Here is a 13,412-nt window from a genome sequence, read left to right as displayed (position 1 = left end):
AAGCGCTCAATAGATACGATTGAATGAATGAATGAATGAATGAATGAAGGGGGGGATTGTCAGGGTGTGCGGGAGGGGAGAGGGGGTTGTCGAGGGGTGCGGGGGGTGTTGTCGGGGTGGGCGAGAAAGGAGGGGAGGGGGTTGTCGGGGGGTGTGGGAAGGGAGGGGGGTTGTCATTCATTCATTCATTCGTATTTATTGAGCTGCTTACTGTGTGCAGAGCACTGTACTAAGCGCTTGGGAAGTCCAAGTTGGCAACAGATAGAGACGGTCCCTACTCAACAGTGGGCTCACAGTCTAGAAGGGGGAGCCAGAGAACGAAACTAAACAAGAACAACAACAAGCGCTTAGTACAGTGCTCTGCACACAGTAAGCGCTCAAGTCTCCCAAGCACTCAGTACAGTGCTCTGCACACGGTAAGCGCTTGACAAGACGGAGTGAGTGACAAGTGCCAGTTGGTCAAACTGGCAAGATACCGAAGTCAGAGCTGCCTAGCAGGCCTTCCCAGACTGAGCCCCCTCCTTCCTCTCCCCCTCCTCCCCCTCTCCATCCCTCCCGTCTTACCTCCTTCCCTTCCCCACAGCACCTGTATATATGTATATATGTTTGTACATATTTATTACTCTATTTATTTATTTTACTTGTACATATCTACTCTATTTTATTTTGTTAGTATGTTTGGTTTTGTTCTCTGTCTCCCCCTTCTAGACAGTGAGCCCACTGTTGGGTAGGGCCTGTCTCTATATGTTGCCAACTTGTACTTCCCAAGCGCTTAGTACAGTGCTCTGCACACGGTAAGCGCACAATAAATACGATTGATTGATTGATTTCGCGAAGAGCTCCAGGTAAAACCCTCCAGAAGTTCCAGGAAGATCTATGCAGGTGTGAGTGCAGTTGCTGATCAGATTAGGAGGTAAAGGACTCATAGGGAAGGGAAAGTACTGTTTGCTAATCACGTTATCAGAGCAATACATTAGAGGCCTTACAGCATGAAGCAGGCAGAAGCAGATGTCTGCAGGAAGAGGGAGGCCACAGAATGACAGTGAGTTGAAACTGACTGATAGATATTAGCCAGGACCCCATCGGGGTTTCTCTCCATTGCCCATCCAAAAATGCCAGTGGCATTTGGGTAAGCACCCAGAGCAGCTCTGAGTTAGCTGACGATGCTAGCTGATTTAGTGACACTCATTATGTGAATAGAACTGGGTTTTATTACCTAGATCCTCCACAGACCCCTGTCACCCCCTCTTTGTTGTCGTTGTTGTTTATAGTATATAGAAGCAGCCTGGCTCAGTGGAAAGAACCCGGGCTTGGGAGTCGGAGGTTGTGGGTTCTAATACCGGCTCCGCCACTTGTCAGCTGGGTGACCTTGGGTAAGCCACTTCAATTCTCTGTACATCAGTTACCTCATCTGCAAAATGGGGATTAAGACTGTGAGCGCCACGTGGGACAACCTGATTACCTTGCATCCCCCCCCCCAGCGCTTAGAACAGTGCTTTGAACATAGTAAGCACTTAACAAATACCAGTATTATTATTATTATTGTTATATATTAAGCACTTACAGTGTTCCAGGCAGTCTACTAAAGCCCCAGGGTAGATCAATCAATCAATCGTATTTATTGAGCACTTACTGTGTGCAGAGCACTGTACTAAGCGCTTGGGAAGTACAAGTTGGCAACATAATACAACTTAATAGGTACAACTTAATTAGGATGGACACAGTCCCTGTCCCACATAGGACTCAGGGTCTTCATCCCCACTTTACAGATGAGGGAACTGAGGCACAGTGAAGTGACTTGCCCAGGGTCACCCTGTGTTACATATGGTTGATGCGCCCATTCAGATGAGACTCTCCCTATGGAAAAATCAGTAAAATCAGTCATAATCATCATCTTTGCCCATGTGCATGTCTGGTTGCTACGGCAGGGCACATCCGCCAAACTAGCTCTCTTCCTCCCTTCAAAGCCCTACTGAGAGCTCACCTCCTCCAGGAGGCCTTCCCAGACGGAGCCCCCTCCTTCCTCTCCCCCTCCCCATCCCCCTCGCCCTACCTCCTTCCCCTCCCCACAGCACCTGTATATATGTTAGTACAGTTTAATTAGTCTATTTCACTTGTACATATTTACTATTCTATTTATTTTGTTAATGCTGTGCATCTAGCTTTACTTCTATTTATTCTGATGACTTGACATCTGTCCACATGTTTTGTTTTGTTGTCTGTCTCCCCTTTCTAGACTGTGAGCCCACTGTTGGGTAGGGACCGTCTCTATACGTTGCCGACTTGGACTTCCCAAGTGCTTAGTACAGTGTTCTGCACACAGTAAGCGCTCAATAAATACGATTGAATGGATGAAAGGGTACAGTTCAACTCCCAGGTGGTCACCTCCACCTCCATCCCATAAGGGAGCCTAGTCAATTTCCTATTGGTGCCAGCAAGTCTGTTTCTGTGTTGTCCCAAAGTCAGGAGACTACTCTTTACTCACAATCCTTTGTTATCTTGGGCAGCTGATTCCCCTAGAAACCAGGACTTCCTCCTCAAGAGCACCTCAACAATTCCCCAACAATAATTAGTTGAGCAGAGAGTTTATGCCAACACCCCAGGGGAGCTGCAAAAAGGTAGGAGGTAAAGGGGGCAAACTCCTTTCCCACAAGGGACCAATAGACAGTTATGAATCAATCAATCAATCAATCAATCGTATTTATTGAGCACTTACTGTGTGCAGAACTGTACTAAGCACTTGGGAAGTACAAGTTGGCAACATATAGAGACGGTCCCTACCCAACAGTGGGCTCACAGTCTAGAAGTCTATAATAATAATAATAATAATAATAATAACAATAATAATAATGTTGGTATTCATTAAGCACTTATTATGTACCAAGCACTTTTCTAAGCACTGGGGTAGATGCAAGGTAATCAGGTTGTCCCACGGGGGCTCACAGTCTTCCTCCCCATTTTACAGATGAGGTAACTGAGACACGGAGAAGTTAAGTGACTTGCCCAAAGTCACACAGCAGACAAGTGGCGGAGCTGGGAGTAGAACCCATGACCTCTGACTCCCAAGCCCGGGCTCTTTCCACTGAGCCACACTGCTTCTCTAATTATTTATCCAGTTTTTTCTCTAGTTATTTTTTTTAATGGCATTTGTTAAGCGCTTACTATGTGCAAAGCACTGTTCTAAGCGTTGGGCGGGGATACAAGGTGATCAGGTTGACCCACGGGGGGCTCACAGTCTTCATCCCCATTGGACAGATGAGGGAACTGAGGCCCAGAGAAGTTAAGTGACTTGCCCAAGGTCACACAGCAGACATGTGGCGGAGCCGGGATTCAAACCCATGACCCCTGACTCCAAAGCCCGGGCTCTTGCCACTGAGCCATGCTGCTTCTCTGAGTTATTCCAATAAGGGGTTCCAGAAATCGTCCAATTTAATAATAATTGTGGGTAAGCGCTTACTATGATCCAGAGACTGTTCTAAGCACTGGGGTGGAAACAAGCAAATTGGGTTGGACACATTCCTTGTCCCACATGGGGCTGACAGACTTAATCCCCATTTTACAGATGAGGCAACAGGCACAGAGAAGTTAAGTTACCTGGCCGAGGTCACCCAGCAGACAAGTGGCAGAGATGGAATTAGAACCCAGGACATTCTGAATTCTGTGCCCTTGCTCTATCCACTTGGCCACACGCTTCAGCTTCTAGAGATTTCTGGTTGGTAAAGTGATAGAGCAGCATGGCCTAGGGGATAAAGCACGGGCCTGGGAAGTGGAAGAATATGGGTTTAATCCCGACTCTGCCACCTGTTTGCCGTGTGACCTTGGGCAAGTCATTTAATTTCCCTGTGCCCCAGTGATCTCATCTACAAAATGGGGATTAAGACTTTGAGCTCCATTCGTTTGTATCAACCCCAGCAATTAGAACAGTACCTGGCACATTAACAAATACCATTAAAAAATGGGATTTCTATTAAAGTAAATAAGGCATTGAACATTAGGTGTTTTTAGACACAATAAGACTTACCATTTCATTTCTGATCACTGAAATTCCGACTATCTGGTCCAAAACTTCAGCTACAAAAGCCTGCACCGGTGTCCCATCCTGGAAAGATGAAAACATCTGGCTAAAATTCTATCATTCTAGTGAACTATTTCAGTCAATCTCAAAACACCGCTCCATGTCGTGGGCTTTGGAAGAAAACGGAAATGTGGTAAGATCTGATGAGCCATAATATCCAGGAGAAAGAGGAAGACTTGTTTCCAGTGAGTTATATATTAAGGGAAATTAATATATAACTATATATATATATATATATATATATATATATACATATAACTATAATATATTAAGGGAAATCTTAATGAAACCACTAACTAGCCTTGCTTTTCTTCACCCTGTTGAAATTTTGTCTGTTTTATCATCATCCTCGTTGCTAATCTGTTTTGTCGTGAATCAGTCCACCGGTAGTATACTGAGCGCTTACTGTGTGCAGAGCGTGAATGGCGCTTTTATAGTACTGTGGCCTTATAAAGTACAAAGCAATGGGAAAGATGAGTAACCCAACCTCTAGGATCTCATCTAAATGAAGAGTGTAAACTGATTAGATTGTAAACTTTGTGAACACTAGGATCAATCAGTCAATCAGTGGTGTTTACTGGGTGCTTACTGGGTGCAGAGCATTATACTAAGCAATTGGGTACATACAGTACAATAAATAGACATGAGCCCTGACCATAAGGAGTTTATAGTCTATTGCAGGAGACAGACCAAATAAATGACAAATAAGGGAAGTAGGAGGGGGTGGAGAACATCAAATAATAATAATAATAATGATGACGGTATTTGTTAAGCGCTTTCTAGTAATAATAATGACATTTATTAAGCACTTACTATGTGCAAAGTGCTGTTCTAAGCGCTGGGGAGGTTACAAGGTGATCAGGTTGTCCCACAGGGGGCTCACAGTTTTAATCCCCATTTTACAGAGGAGGTCACTGAGGCCCAGAGAAGTGAAGTGACTTGCCCAAAGTCACACAGCTGACAGTTGGCAGAGAGGGGATTTGAACCCATGACCTCTGACTCCAAAGCCCGGGCTCTTTCCACTGAGCCACCCAGCTTCTACGTGCCAAGCACCGTTCTAAGCGCTGGGCTAGATACAAGGTAATCAGGTTGTCCCACGTGGGGTTCACAGTCTTAATCCCCATTGTACAGATGAGGTCACTGAAGCCCAGAGAAGTGAAGTGGCTTGCTCAAGGTCACACAGCTAACGAATGGCGGAGCCGGGATTAGAACCCATGACCTCTGCCTCCCAAGCCGACACTCTTTCCACTAAGTCACACTGCTTCTCGTAAAGGGTTTGGGGTACGAACACCAGTTCACAGGACACAAGAAGGGAGGGAACGAGGGGTGGAGAGATGAGAGGTTAGTCAGGGAAGGCTTCCTGGAGGAGATATGATTTTAGGAGGGTTTTGAAGATGGGGAGAATGTTGGTCACATTTATTCTATTTATTTTATTTTGTTAATATGTTTTGTTTTGTTCTCTGTCTCTCCCTTCTAGACTGTGAGCCCAATGTTGGGTAGGGACCGTCTCTAGATGTTGCCAACTTGTACTTCCCAAGTGCTTAGTACAGTGCTCTGCACACAGTAAGTGCTCGATAAATATGATTGAATGAATGAATGAATGGTCTGTCAGATATGAACGGAGAGGGCTTTCCAAGCAGAGGAGAAGGCATGAGCAATATCTTATCTCCTTTAATGCTTAACCCAAACACCTAATACAATGATCGCTTGTACTGACTGCACCGATTAGGCACACAGTCGGAACTGTCAAAACTGACATCCATTTCAGCAGGATAGATCAAATCATGTGGACAAAGACAAAATCATCTTTACATTCCTAAAGATCAACGCACGTGCACGTTGGCTGCTTCTGGGAAAACGAATGGCTTTGGCATGACAACATCACTGTGAGAATACTGTGAGCCCGTTGTTGGGTAGGGATCGTCTCTATCTGTTGCTGAATTGTACTTTCCAAGCGCTTAGTACAGTGCTCTGCACACAGTAAGTACTCAATAAATATGATTGAATGAATAGCCCAGTGGAAAGAGCATGGGTCTGAGAATCAGAGGATCTGGGTCTGAATCCCAGCTCTGTCACTTAATAATAATAATAATGTTGGTATTTGTTAAGTACTTACTATGTGCCAAGCACTGTTCTAAGTGCTGGGGGGAGGGGTACAAGGTAATTAAGGTTGTCCCACGTGGGGCTCACAGTCTTAACCCCCATTTTACAGATGAGGGAACTGAGGCACAGAGAAGTGAAGTGACTGGCCCAAAGTCACACAGCTGACAAGTGGCGGAGCTGGGATTAGAACCCCTGACCTCTGACTACCAAGCCTAGGCTCTTTCCATTGAGCCATGCTGCTTCTCTGTCACTTGTCTGCTGTGTGATCCTGGGCAAGTCACCTACCTTCTCTGTGCCTCAGTTACCCCATCTGTAAAAAGGAGAATAAAACTGTGTCCAACCTGATTAACTTGTATGTACCCAGCACTTAGAACAGTGCTTGACACATAGTAAGCACTTTACAAATACAATAATAATAATAATAATGGCATTTATTAAGTGCTTACTATGTGCAAAGCACTGTTCTAAGCACTGGGGAGGTTACAAGGTGATCAGGTTGTCCCACGGGGGGCTCACAGTCTTCATCTCTATTTTATAGATGAGGTAACTGAGGCCCAGAGAAGTGAAGTGACTTGTCCAAAGTCACACAGCTGACAATTGGCGGTCGGGATTCAAATCCATGACCTCTGACTCCAAAGCCCGTGCTCTTTCCACTGAGCCATGCTGCTTCTCCAATAATAACAATAATAATTCATTCATTCAATCATATTTATTGAGCACTTACTTTGTGCAGAGCACTGTACTAAGTGCTTGGGAAGTACAAGTTGGCAACATATAAAGACGGTCCCTACCCAACAATGGGCTCCCAGTCTATAATATCTATCAATAATGAACATGCACACTTTTTAAAGTAAATATACAGTGAACTGACACTTACTGGATCTCTACGAGCTTCATTAAATTTTTCTAAATCATCCAATATGCTTTTATTCTGGACAAGGGTTTGGATGAGCTTTTCAACTGCTGGTGTATCACTGGTTTTTGCTGGTCTTATGGAAATTGACCTGGTCAGAGACATAGAAAGGGATTTTTTGATTGATTTGAAATAGCTGCTACAAATTCATAAAACGGTTTCATTTCCCCCAGAATCCTCTGAGGTGGAAATCTTAATCAATTTATTTTTTGTTAGCATGTTAGCAGAGAGCAAGGTTTTGCATTATCTTGTTCACCCGGTTCTCCTATAGCAATGATGTTCACTCTGGCAAAATCCCACTTTAAGGAATACTCATTCATTCATTCATTCAACCGTATTTATTGAGCGCTTACTGCATGCAGAGCACTGTACTAAGCGCTTGGGAAGTACAAATCGGCAACATATAGAGATGGTCCCTACCCAACAGCGGGCTCACAGTCTAGAAGGGGGAGACAGAAAACAAAACCAAACATATTAACGAAATAAAATGAATAGAATAAATATGTACAAGTAAAATAAATAAATAAATAGAGTAATAAATATTTACAAACATATATACATATATACAGGTATATACTGATCCTATGGCATTCATAGTGTCCCAAACCTCGTGCATGTATCCATGCACACATTTCTTCCGACATCTTTAGTGCTTATTTCAAACAGGCCTGGTTGGTTCCCTAATGTTCTAATGGACTAATGTTCCCTAATTCCCCAACAGTATTCTAGCCAAAACATATATAACAATAATTATGGTATTTGTTAAGCACTTACTATGTGCCAAGCACTGTTCTAAGCACTGGGGTAGATACAAGGTAATCAGGTTGTCCCATGTGGGGTTCACAGTCTTCATCTCCATTTTACAGATGAGGGAACTGAGGCCCAAATAATCATAATGATGGCATTTAAGTGCTTACTACGTACAAAGCACTGTTCGAAGTGCTAAGAGAAGTTAAGTGACTTGCCCAAGGTCACACAGCAGACAAGTGGTGGAGCCGGGATTAGAACCCAGGTGCTCTGACTCCCAAGCCTGCGCTCTTTCCACTAAGCCACACTGCTTCTCTGTATGGAAAACAGGCAGTATGGAAAACTCAGTATATTTACCCAGTGCCTAAAAAATAAATAAATCCAGTACCTACTCTGGGTCTAAGAAAAAGGGAGAACGTGTATTTAATTCCTGTTTTACAGATGAAGAAACCAAGGCACAGAGAAGTTAGGTAACTTGCTCCAGATCACCCAGCAGGCAGGTGACAGAGCCAGCACAAGAACACAGGTCTCCTGACTCCCAGTCTTATGCCTCTTTCCACTAGGCCCTGCTGCCTAATCATTTGTACATCCCTGCTGGCCTATTAGGTGCTTAATAAATGCTAACACTAATGATAATTCTCCTCCATAGCTGGTAAATCAGACAGTCAGAGATGCCCATTTTCTTTCTGTGACTACCTGGGGCCACTGAGCTGATCTGGATGGGAAGAGCCAACCTTTGGGCTCCATCATTTCCTTCCCCAAAGATGTTGACCACTTCTCTTCCCATGGCCCTCACCTGCTTTTCCCCCCCTCTATCCTCAGTTTCCTGTCACCCCGCCTCTCCTCATCTCCAAATCCTTGGACCGAGAATTGGGCCGTTCTATCTGCTAATCCCCAAATCCTTGGACCTGGGCTGTTCCATCTGCTAATCCCAGGCCACGATGCTCTCCAGCCCAGGCCAGAGCTGGAGGTAGAGGAAGGAGTTCCACCATGGAAAAGGGAATGATTAGGGTGGGGAAAGGGAAGTGTGCTCTACCCAGGTGCACCTGAAGGCAGCTTTGGGTGGGGCCTGGGGCTGCAGTGTAGTAGGAGAGTAGTGAGATGAAGTATGAGGGGGCAAGGGGATTGGGTGCTTTAAAGCGGTGGAAAGGCGTTTCTGTTTGTTGTGGAGAACAATCAATCAATCGCATTTATTGAGCACTTACTGTGTGCAGAGCACTGTACTAAGCACTTGGGAAGTACAAGTTGGCAACATATAGAGACAGTCCTTACCTAACAGTGGGCTTACAGTCTAGAAGATGGAGATGGATGGGAAACCACAGGAGGTTCCTGATGAGTGGGGAGACATGCACTAAATGTTTTTGTAGAAAAATGATTTGGGCAGCAGAGTGAAGCACGGGCTGGAGTGGGGAGAGATGGGAGGTACGGAGGTCAGCAAGGAGGCTGACACAGCAATCAAGGCGGGATAAGTGCCTGGATTAACATGGTAGCATTTGGATGGAGAGCAAAGGATGAATTTTAGTAATGTTGTAAAGGCTGAACCAAAACGATTTAGTGGGAGATCGAATACATGGGTTGAATGAGAGGAGTCAAGGATAATGCCAAGGTCACGGACAGGATGGAGGGTGGTGCTCTCTACAGTGATGGGAAAGTCGGGCAGGACAGGGTTTGGGTTGGAAAATAAGGAGTTCTGTTTTGAACATGCTAAATTTGAGGTGGCAGCAGAACGCCCAAGTAGCGATGTCTTGAAGGCAGGAGAAAATGAGAGACTGCTGAGAGGGAGAGAGATCATGGCCGGAGATGTAGATTTGGGAATCATCCTCATAGAGATGGTAGTTGAAGCCATGGGAGTGAATGAGTTCTCCGAGGTGGTAGTGGGACCCAGAACTGAACCTTGAGGGATACCCACAGTTAGATGGGAGGCTGAGGAGGAGCCCACGAAAGAGAATGAGAATGAGCAGCCAGAGAGGAGGAGAACCAGGAGAGGATAGTGTCAGTGAAGCCAAGGTTGGATAATGTTTCCAGGAGAAGGGGGCGGTTGACAGTGTTGAAGGCATCTGAGAGGTCGAGGAGGAGTAGGATGGAGTAGAGGCCATTGGATTTAGCAAGAAGGAGATCACTGGTGACTTTTGAGAGGGTGGTTTCTCTGGAATGTAGGTGACGGAAGCCAGATTGGAGGGGGTCAAGGAGAGAATTGGAAGCGAGGAACTGGAGACAGTGGGTGTAGACAACTCCCTCAAGGAGTTTGGAGAGGCATGGCAGGAGGGAGATGTGGTGAGAACTGGAAGGAGCTGTGGGGTCAAGGGAGGGTTTTTTTTTAGGATAGGGGAGACATAAGTGTGTTTAAAAGCATGGGGAAGAAGCCATTAGGAAGCAAACAGTTGGTGGTCAGAGAGGGGAGAAGGGAGGGGAACAAGTGTTTTGATAAGGTGCTAATGAATTGGGTCAGATGCGGGTGGAAGGGGTGGATTTTGAGAGAAGGCAGGAGATCGTCTCGAGTTATTGCTGGGATGGATGGAAGAATCGAAGGAGTGGAACGCTTACTCCCTTTCCCTAGACTGACAAAAGAAACTGGGATTGACCAAAGCCTTCAACTCCTCACCTGATATGAGTTTGGGACCCCAGCCAATTCCCCCAACATCATCATTCAAGCTATTCCCGAGAAACCACAAGATCAAGAGAAGCTCAAAGCCTAATTGTTCCCCAGAAGAAACAGCGCACACACACACACACACACACACACACACACACACACACACCTCCCCCTCCCACCCCTCCACAAGAAGGGAAAAAAACTCAAATAAAAATATCAGATTCAGTAGCAAAACACGGTTCCCTTTCAGGCCAGCAGGGATGTACAAACGATTAGGCAGCAGGGCCTAGTGGAAAGAGGCATAAAACTGGGAGTCAGGAGACCTGGGTTCTAGTGCTGCCTCTGTCACCTGCCTGCTGGGTGATCTTGAGCAAGTTACCTAACTTCTCTGTGCCTCAGTTTCTTCATCTGTAAAACAGGGATTAAATACACATTCTCCTTTTTTCTTGGACTGTGAGGCCCAGCTGAGACTGGGACTGTGTCCAATCTGATTATATTGCATCTATCCCAGTGCTTGGCACAGATTAAATGCTTAAAACATATTATTATTATTATTACGACTACTAAAAATAATAATAATATTTTGTGGTGGTTCCCAAAGTTGGCCACTCCCACATCAGTTTGCTCTCAATCTCATTCTTTTGTTTAGAACTTGAGGCCCATGCTAATTTTCAGGGCTGTTCTTGTATGTACAGATTTAGTGAAGTAATAATTAGCCATGCCTTGCTGTATTTCACCAGGGAGAATATGATGACCCCCAGAATGGCTCCACTAGGCTTTAAGTTGCTTCAAAGGGCGCAGCTGAAAGCCAAACAAATCTGTTCTAAAAGTGAGTAAACATCACACACTGAGGAGGTTTTCTAACACTCTCAGCCATGCAAAACTAAACTGGAAATATGCCTGCAAAGTGAGAGTATTGTTTCCAATTCTGTCTGGAGCCTGTCTGATGGAAGGTACAGGAAGTTTAAGGAAAAAAAAAAGTAACAAAGCACTCTGGCTGTTTGTGAGTTTTAAAGACATTTCCAGGACCATCACTGACCTTCCCTTGAAGCTAGAAAAAGTGATTTCATCTACAACTCTAAAGGAAGCAGCAAGGACCTGATTAAACCTCTTAGCACAAGATTCTCTCTCTAAGCCACATGACAAAGTAGGTTTGTTTGGAAAGGGCCAAAACAAGTTACGAAAAGATGGCATATTTGAACCAATCAAAATATGAAGGAATGAGACTGTTAAATGCTGGATGAAATGGAGCGGATGGAAGGCCAAGAAGAACTGAATAGTATTCAGAGGAAAAGAGAGCCATCTGGAAAAATAAAAATCAACAAAAAACAAAACAACAACCAGACACTAGAAGAATTAGAAAGTGCAAAAAGCCATTCAAATTTGAAGGACAATATTCCCAGCACAGATGATCATGTACAGGCATGACCTGGGCAAGCCTCAAATTTTGGATTAATAATGGGGAAAAAGAAGAAAAGCAAACGAATACACAAACGGACCTGTATTTCAAATCAGAAGACCAATATTTTTACACATTCCAAGTATGAAGAAAAGGAAACCTTCCAAATAGGTGGGAGAGAGAGAATTACTATACTTTGTTGAATAGAGAGACTCTGCTGAAATGTAAATGACTTATTTGCCTCAGTGTTCACCACAGTGGCTGGAGGGCAGATGACAGAAACAAATACAAATTTCCCAAGGGAAGGACTAAAAACAAATAAATGCAGGAAACTAGGACCTGAAGTCAAGAAATTAAAACATCTAGAGACTAACCTAACTTAAAGACCTGAAACAGTCTATTGCAAAATGTCAGAACAAGAGAAGTAAGGACTCAGTGCCCTTATGTTTTCCAAAAACCTTGTGCGAAACCAGCAGCTACAGATGTAAGCATATGGGGCTGAAATTGCTATAAATTCTCCTCTCATTGTTCAGTGTCAGGGGGGTGATATGCATTAGGCCCTCTGGGCCAAGCTTTCCAAGTTCATAAGAAATTCAGCAAAATGAACGAGGAAATGGGGTTTAAAACCACACTGAAACCAGGAAAGGGTAATATTTTGGTTCTGAGGCACTCAATCACTCTATCCCCACTACTTATCCTTGCTTCTCTCCTCAACACCCCAGGTCACATGCTTTGTTCCTCTCCAGCCATCACAGTGTTTCCTTTCCATCCCTCTTGTTTTCAGTCTCTTATTTATGCTTTCCCTTCGGAGGTCCTGGGTTCAAATCCCGGCTCCGCCACTTGTCAGCTGTGTGACTTTGGGCAAGTCACTTCACTTCTCGGGGCCTCAGTTACCTCATCTGTAAAATGGGGATTAAGACTGTGAGCCCCACGTGGGACAACCTGATCACCTTGTATCCCCCCAGCGCTTAGAACAGTGCTTTGCACATAGTAAGCGCTTAACAAATGCCATTATTATTATTATTATTGCTTTCACATCCAGAAGAAGACGGTTCTCCCCATCTTCAAAGCCATTCTCAAATCGAATCTCCTCCTGAAGGCCTTCCTGAGTAATTTCTATCCCTCTAATCCCCCCGAGTCACACTTATGAACTTAACTTTAAATTCTCTTGCTTCCCCCTACCTGTCATTTATTATGGGGTCTGAATCCCTGGCTAGATAAGACGCTTGAGGGCAGGAATTGCAGTGTGGCACAGTGGAAAGAGCCCGGGCTTGGGAGTCAGAGGACATGGGTTCTAATCCCAGCCCCACCGCTTGTATCCCGTGTGACCTTGGGCAAGTCACTTAACTTCTCTGTGCCTCAGTTACTTCATCTTTAAAATAGGGATTAAGACTGTGAGCCCCACGTGGGACAACCTAATTACCTTGCATCTACCCCAGCGTGTAGAACAGTGCTTGGCACATAGTAAGTGCTTAACAAATACCGTAATTATTATTATTTTTAGAAGCAGAGAAGAGGCCTGGCCTAGTATACAGCTCAAGCCCAGGAGTCAGAAGGTTTTATATATAATGACATTTATTAA

At 44.6% G+C, this 13,412-nt stretch overlaps 1 protein-coding gene across 1 annotated transcript in view; it reads right to left on the bottom strand.

Annotated features, from left to right (window-relative positions):
• Nucleotides 1-13,412, bottom strand: part of CFAP61 (cilia and flagella associated protein 61) — a 389,026-nt gene that overhangs the window by 220,709 nt on the left and 154,905 nt on the right. The window contains exons 13-14 of the mRNA XM_038744718.1: nt 7,056-7,182; nt 4,022-4,099 (exon numbers count right to left, since the gene is read on the bottom strand). Of these exons, the coding sequence (XP_038600646.1) occupies nt 4,022-4,099; nt 7,056-7,182 (205 nt within the window). The remainder of the gene's footprint in view (nt 1-4,021; nt 4,100-7,055; nt 7,183-13,412) is intronic.

Source organism: Tachyglossus aculeatus, chromosome 1 (genome assembly GCF_015852505.1).
Source record: "Tachyglossus aculeatus isolate mTacAcu1 chromosome 1, mTacAcu1.pri, whole genome shotgun sequence".
NCBI classification, from domain to species: domain Eukaryota; kingdom Metazoa; phylum Chordata; class Mammalia; order Monotremata; family Tachyglossidae; genus Tachyglossus; species Tachyglossus aculeatus.
Note: the sequence above shows the minus strand (reverse complement) of the source record. Positions and strands in the feature narration are given on the sequence as shown.